We start from the raw sequence: 7,506 nt of genomic DNA on the forward strand, positions 1-7,506 counted from the left end.
CTGCAATACCTTATTTCAACACACTCCTTACTTGCTTCTCCTTTTCTAGTATAAGTATTCCTCTAAGTGCATATGGTTCTCTTCCTTCCCTTCCCGACCCCTCCCTTTGGTAAGGTGCCTCCTCCATTTCTAAAACACTTTTGGCTAAAGCCATGGTGACAGAGGCTAAGTGAGGATGCAGGCTGAGCTTCTTCACCCGCAGCTTGGACGGCAAGGGGCCATGTGCGCATGCTCACTGCGAAGGCCGCAGCCCGCCACCGCAGGTGCTGGCAGGAGCGCCGCGGCCCCGGGTCTGACCCGGGGAGGAAGGCGGGCACCGCGAGGAAGAAGCGAGGTGCGGGGCGGGTGGGCACACTCACAATTTCAGCATCCACTCGCCTTCCATCACCAGCGTCCAGTTGGAGGCGGTCATGGGCTGCACCCGGCTCTCCTCCGCCGGCAGCGCGGCCTGCTGGAGGCCCTCGGCCGCTGCTGCCGCGAGCCAGGCGGCCAGGAGCACCGGGACACAGCGGCTGCCTGTCATAGTGGCGCCGGCGAGGTAGCTCGGCTTACTGAGGGCAGGGAGCAGTGACTGGGTATCTCAACCCCAGCAACCGCCCTCCCGGAGGCCTGAGGACAGCCCCACCCGCCTCAGCGACCCGCTGCCAGCCACGCCTGCCGTGCCCGCCCGGTGCCTCTTATCCGCCTGTCCTGCAAGGCCACGCCCGGCCATCATGGCCACGCCCCCTACGCACTGCGGGAGGTCGGTTGCCAAGGCAACCGTCTGCTGTTCGCCCAGTCAAGGACTTGCTCTTCTTGCTGACTGTCTGGCTGAAAATACACAGATGACCCAATGCTGTTTCAGCAATGGCTTGCACCCTTTTCGCTGTCCGTTTCTCTAAATGGAAACGTGGCCGGTGGCTAAACAAACCCATTCTCCGTTTCATGGTAACACAAACATCCAAGATCTGTGGAGTGGACCATGGCGACTGGGGGGAAGGACGGACAATTTAAGAGCTCTCTGCACATGCACACTAGAGCAGCACCACCCAAGGAAATAAAACTAGATTAATGATAAAAACTAGATTATGCAGTCTTTTAAAAAGTAAACCTTTTAAAATTTTATAGACATTTAAAATATGCGTAAGTATTGCTAGTTGCAATGAAATTATTCTCTCAACTACATTTTGCCAAATCTAGAATCAAAATAGTGGTACGCAATTCCCGTGTCTTTACAGATACACACTAGGAGAATCTGTATCCTGGGACCACCACACCCTGAAGATGTAAGACTAGTTACAATCAGAGGGCCCATGAACTTTTTTAGAAGTCTAAATGGTAAAATTCAGTAGTGTGGTTAATATAACATGAAAAATGTGGTTTATGTTCCTAGGGTAAAACACGGCTATGCAACTCAGAGTACTTGAGAGTACTTAAGGTCAGTCTCTAGTCAGTAATATAGAAAAGATCAATTTTCCATACAGAGATGTTGTCTGGATAAGATGTTATAGTGTGCACATCAAGCCTACAATGCAGAGAGCATTTTACTGTGCTTATAAAAGATTCATAAACAGGAAGTCTATCATTTTTAGTGCGGCTTTTTAATACAGGATATATGATTCTCAAAGTTCTTATAATAGTATCTGATCAAAATTGCTGTTGACTTGTTGAGTGCAATAAAGATGTGATGACTGTGTTTTAAAATCATTACTAGCTATAGACAGTAACATATTTATGCAGTGAAATAATATGATGCACTGGGTCTGGTGGCACAGGGTGGGGATCCCAGCTACCTGAGATGCTTATGTGGGAGTATCACAACCTGGATGTAGATGAATTTCTAAATGGTCTTATTAAATAAAAAACATGGAGCCAAATATAGGGTGAAAGCCTTAGATCAGGGAAATGGGGAAAGCCACCAGCCAACCTTACCTTACCAACTCTGCAGCTTCCAAATGCGAGTTACTTCCTTTCTACTCAGGCTGTTATTGCTTTGCTGTTCTGCCCTCTTGTTAGCGCTCTTAGCCCAACTACCTCACTTCCTCTTCCTCTACAGCTCTGTCACTTCCTGACTGTCTGTACAAACCTCTAGGTCTCTATGGTTGGTACTGGGATTAAAGGCATGTGTCACCACACTTGGCTCTGTTCCCTAGTGTGGCCTTGAACACACAGAGACCCTTCCTGCTAAGTGATAGGATTAAGGGCATGTGCTATCACTGCCTGATTTCTTTGTTTTCTTAAAATGGCTGGCCTTTTCACCCTGATCTCCAGGCAAACTTTATTTATTAACGCACAAATAAAATATTACCACTCATGGGCAACTTAGGTATCACCTCAACAAAGGAGGCTGAGAATATAGCCATGAATATAGTCGTAGAGCATTTTTTGTAACATGAATCTTACAGAGACTTTTTTTTTTTTTTTTCCGAGACAAGGTTTCCTTGTGTAGCTTTGTGCCTTTTCCTGGAGCTCACTTGGTAGTCCAGGCTGGCCTCGAACTCACAGAGATCTGCCTGGCTCTGCTTCCCAAGTGCTGGGATTAAAGGCATGCACCACCACTGCCCGGCCAGAGTCTTATTAATAAAAACAAACCTGAGGCCAGTTATTGGGGTGAATGCTGGAAGATCAGAGAGACAGAACAAGCCACAGCTACCTCACCTCACCATTTGCTCAGCTGGTCTTGTTTCCTCAGAGTGCAAGCTTCTGAGTCCTCATCCAAATCTATCTCAGCTGAACTTTGCTGCTCAAGTCCTAAAAGCTTAACCAGCCAAATGCTGAACCAGCCAACTGCTTCTAATTTCTGGTCTTCATGCCATATATAATCTTTCTCTTTCTGCCCCCACTCCCTGGGATTAAGGTGTGTGTCACCAAGCCTGGCTGTTTCCAATGTGGCCTTGAACTCACAGAGATCCACCTGGCTCTACCTCCCAAGTGCTGGGTGGGATTAAAAGCATGAAACCACCACTACCACCCACCCAGCTTCTGTTATGGCTTACTCTGACCAGTTTTCTAGCCACCATTTTTGGTTCTGTATCTAGTGGTTGTCTGTTCTCTGACCCCAGATAAATTTATTAAGGTGCACAATATTTTGAGGAACACAATACCACACTTTTTCTCAGCAGGCAGGAGGCCTTGACTTTACTCCTAGTTGGGGGGGGGGGGGATAATATAATACTTATGCTTAGAATTAACTGATTAGCTGACTTTAGAGTATTTAGGGGCAGAGGGTGTAAGACTATTAGAAATGAGAAACTGGAAGCATAAGAGGTACAAAAGAAAACCACTGTTAATGCATTTCTTATTTTTAACATAAATGGTTTTTGTTTGTTTGTTTGTTTTTTTTCTAATCCTGTTGGGCAGCTGTGGTGCAGCTGGGTGGTAGCGACACACACCTTTATCCCAGCACTCTGGAGGCAAAGCCAGGAGGATCTCTGTGAGTTCGAGGCCAGCCTGGTCTACAGAGTGAGTTCCAGGACAGGCACCAAAAGTACAAAGAAAAACCCTGTCTCGGAAAAAAAAAAAAAAAAAAAAAAAAAAAATCATTCTTTAAAGAAAAAAAATACCTTCTCTTGAGTTTCAAGTGGAAGAGGAGGACAGTAAGGCACAACCCAGCAAGGGCCATATGGGAGAGGTTTTGCCTCTAGGAGCCACAGACCAGGAATTTGGAACAGCTGCCTTCACCCATGATGGGATCTAGGGCCCCATGCTTCCTAGCCACAAGTTAGGCCTAAAACAGGCTTCTTTTAAAATACAGCTATCGGTAAAACCTGCTCCAAAAGGTAGCTGTGCAGATGATAGAAGTAGAGTATACATGGCATGACTCAGGGAAGCTGGTTAATATTTGTAGGCAGCAGCATACTGTAACATTTATAGGGCTCTATGTTTTTCCTAAAATTAAAATCACTTAGATGTCACACATTCTCCTTCCTAATGCAGCCCACTATGCTCATAAGCCCCACGTTCCAGTAAGAAACTACGTCCCATTCCTGAAACATGCTTCTCTGTTCTTCCTACAATCACTCCTCTGCTTCCATCGCATAACATAGTTCACACTCTACCTCTGACAGACCTGGCAGTATGGGGTGCAAATTTCAAAACCTATAGCTATTCTGTTTAGTCCTACCAGACCTCTGTTCTATGCAACAATGACACTTCCTTATCACCCTACTGTCCCCTCTTTTCTCCGAAGCCTACCAAGAACGGCCCAAGGTTGTGGATTTATTTTGAGTCTTCGAGTCTCCTACATGATGGACTCCAACCGTAGAATAGTTCTTGGCAAAGGCAGTTTCTGGCATGACTCTGAAGGTCACCCAATTCCGGATATTCGGAATCTCTTGTCTTTCTGCTTGAGTGTGGGTTGGCCTAGTGACTCACTTCTAACCAAATACAACAGAAGTTATGAGTTGAATCTTCCCTGCTAAGATCACAAAAACCCCGGGACCTCCATCATGCTGGCACTCACTGTTCCTCTTGCTTTTCTGTTTTGATACCCTGTTTAAAGAACTCTATGTGAAACAACAGAGGGAAGCCTCAGGCCAACATCCCACAAGGTACTTCCACCTCTATACAATAGCCTGCTAGGAACTATAAAGCTCAGGGACACCCTGTGAATGATCAAGATGTGGATTCTCCCCCAGTACCTGTGAGAGGACACAGCCTGATAAGTGATCCAGAGCCTCAAGGTGATGATGACCAGGAGGATCCATTCTGCACAGAAATTAAGATATTCAATGGAATTTTAAGCTACCCAGATTTGGAATAAATTGTAGCACACATCATTTTCTTACATAAGCATGAAGGCACTGTTTGACAAGATTGATGTTATAACCAGCCTGGCAGAAAGGAAGATATTCTAAAGGGACTCTGTCTCTCCATCTGACTATCATATTATTGAAACAATGGACCCCCAAGGAAAGGGGTATTTCCCCAGGAATCTCATGGTGGGAGAAGGAAATGGCACAGGCTGGGGGGGGAGGGGAGCTTTTTTTTTTTATCTTCCTGGACTCTTTCAGGAAGTTTCACAGTTTTAACAACTTGTCAAACTGCCTTACAGGAGGAGAGCAGCGAAGCCCAGACACTTTAACCAGACTGCTTTGTAATGCTTATCCTTGGCTTCCTATCTAAACTTGGATCTCACTTCAGGACTCCAAAGACAGACTTAATGGGTTCCTTGAATAAATTTTCTTTTTCTGCCTTTCACTTTGATTTGTCTCTTTTAACTGTCTTTTTGAGGACAGGTGGCCAGGTGAGACTTGGAGTACAGGTTGTGACCCTCAATTCCGACAGCAGAACCTGGTATTGAGGAATAGAGCTTTTGCCCTTGGAGCAGTTTGTAATGATGGGACTATGGGAGACATCTCTGGTTACACCAAAAATATGAGTCCTTATAGGAAAAAAGAGGTGGATATATATCCTCTTTCTACCAGTCTAAGGATGTGTATGCTTTAGCATATGCTTTTGCATTCCTTTAAAGTCAGGAAAGCTACTGTGAATAGTTCTAGCTACAAAGTTTTATAGTCAAGAGTGTGCATGTATTGCTGTCAGACTGAAGTACTCAGCCACGTGTATAGGATGCCCCAATGTCCCCTTTGCCTGCTACAGGAACTTTATTGGAAAGTTCATGACCTGCAAGTTTACAAGAGAAGGACAGTGTGAATGGCTGAGCTGCCTTCTGGAGAGCAGCTGCATAAATGGCTTCCTGGAATCTCCGTGGGTCTCACAGAGGCAAGATACAGATTTTAATAACAATACTCTATGTAAGTAAGCTATTGCTCCCTAACTGACCAGCCCAGGACTTTTTTCTCACACTATAATGTTTGATACACTCCAATCACCACCAGGTATTGATTGATACCAGTGGATACTTGCTGCTGTTTTTATTCCACAAATTTTATGGACCATAAATGTTGCACAGGCCTGTGCTAGGCTCTGTTGGACACCAATGGTGCAAATCTCCATACACAACAACATCATATTAAATAATAAGTTTACAATGTCCAGAAAATAGTATCTCCCACCAAGGTGTTGTGTGGAATACTGAGATACTGGCAGGCTTTATTCCCAGCATTCAGTGACCTGGAACAGCTCACAGTGAGAAAGATGAGAATAAAACATGGAAAATACTAAACTTCACACGATGATATATACTTATTGAGCAGATTTTGAGGAGGGGGAGTTTTGGTTGGAGAAAATAACGTAACATGATTGGGTAAGAGGCTCAGAGTTTACCTCAAACTGACAATACCATCAGACAAGAAATGTCAACCATGTTTCTTATGAACAACCCTTTTTTGTGTTTTGGTGTTTGAAGGTTAGGAAAACAGGACCTATGTTTATTCACATCACACATTTGGTCAGGATTTATTTTTACTAAAGAGAAGAAATTGAAGGCAACAAAGACATCCACTGAGAGCAAGGCACTTCTCCAAGGTGTAACATACAACTGAAATAATTCTTGTGTGGCTACAAGTTTGGTTTTATTTTATACACTTTATTTTAGTACATATTCCTGGATGTTTAATCCAAACATTTCTGGCCATACTTAAGAATGTGTTTTCCTTACATTTCAATAAATAGAAAAAACAATTGTTAACTGAGGAAAACCTTGCATTTCCAATTTGCCATCTTTATCTCTATGGCCAGCTTTTCTCACTTTGTTTTCACATAGGATTTTTGAAATCCCATATCAGACATTGGAAATAACAGAAATATTCCATACTGGTATTCAAGAATCTGATATTTGAATTTTTCTAATGGAATACTTTGGGGGTGATTGCTCCATAGTGACTTCTGTTTCTGATAGAAGCTGGAAAAATTGAGGTAAATAATGTAATATTAAATACAAATGAAATACAGCAGTGGTGGCGCATTCCTTTAATCCCAGCACTTTGGAGGCAGAGGCAGGCAGATCTTTGTGAGTTTGAGGCCAGCCTGGTCTACAGAGCGAGATCCAGGAAAAGCACAAAGCTACACAGAGAACCCCTGTCTCAAAAGAACCAAAAAAAAAAAAAAAAAAAGAAAAAAGAAATACAAATCCATATTTCACATAAACCATTGTGTACCATATTTCCCAATATACACAGTACATTTTGAAATATAGTAGGATAGAGTATATGTCACATCATTTAGTCTAACCACACCAGTGATAAATATTTACCTCACATCCCTGAGGGGGAGGATCCCTGATTTCTCCAGTTTGTCGGTCTCCATGATTTAAGCATTTACACCACATCTATCTCAACTGTCAACTGGACACATATACTAGTGAGTAAAGTATCTGAAAAATACATGTGTGTGTGTGTGTGTGTGTGTGTGTATTACATGCATGAGTATGAGTGGGTGTGCCCACCTGTGAGCTCATGTGAAGGCCAGAGCAGCACATTGGGTGTTGTAATGTATCATTCTCTGTCTTACAGCCATGAGACAGGGTCTCTCTCTGAATTGGAGGCCCCCAGTTTGGGCTAGGCTGTCCAGCTCGACCCCTTAATGCTGGGCTTATAGGCACTTACAGCCTGGCTTTTTACAGGG

The 7,506-nt window shown here is 43.9% G+C and overlaps 1 protein-coding gene across 1 annotated transcript in view; it reads right to left on the minus strand.

The window, feature by feature from the left end:
• The window catches only part of Tmx4 (thioredoxin related transmembrane protein 4), a 44,824-nt gene extending 44,120 nt beyond the window's left edge, over positions 1-704 (minus strand). The window contains exon 1 of the mRNA XM_036185731.1: positions 360-704. Coding sequence (XP_036041624.1) covers positions 360-523 — 164 coding nt within the window. The 5' untranslated portion in view covers positions 524-704. The remainder of the gene's footprint in view (positions 1-359) is intronic.
• Positions 705-7,506: the final 6,802 nt, after the last annotated feature.

The sequence above is a fragment of the Onychomys torridus genome, chromosome 4 (assembly GCF_903995425.1).
Source record: "Onychomys torridus chromosome 4, mOncTor1.1, whole genome shotgun sequence".
Classification (NCBI taxonomy): Eukaryota; Metazoa; Chordata; class Mammalia; order Rodentia; family Cricetidae; genus Onychomys; species Onychomys torridus.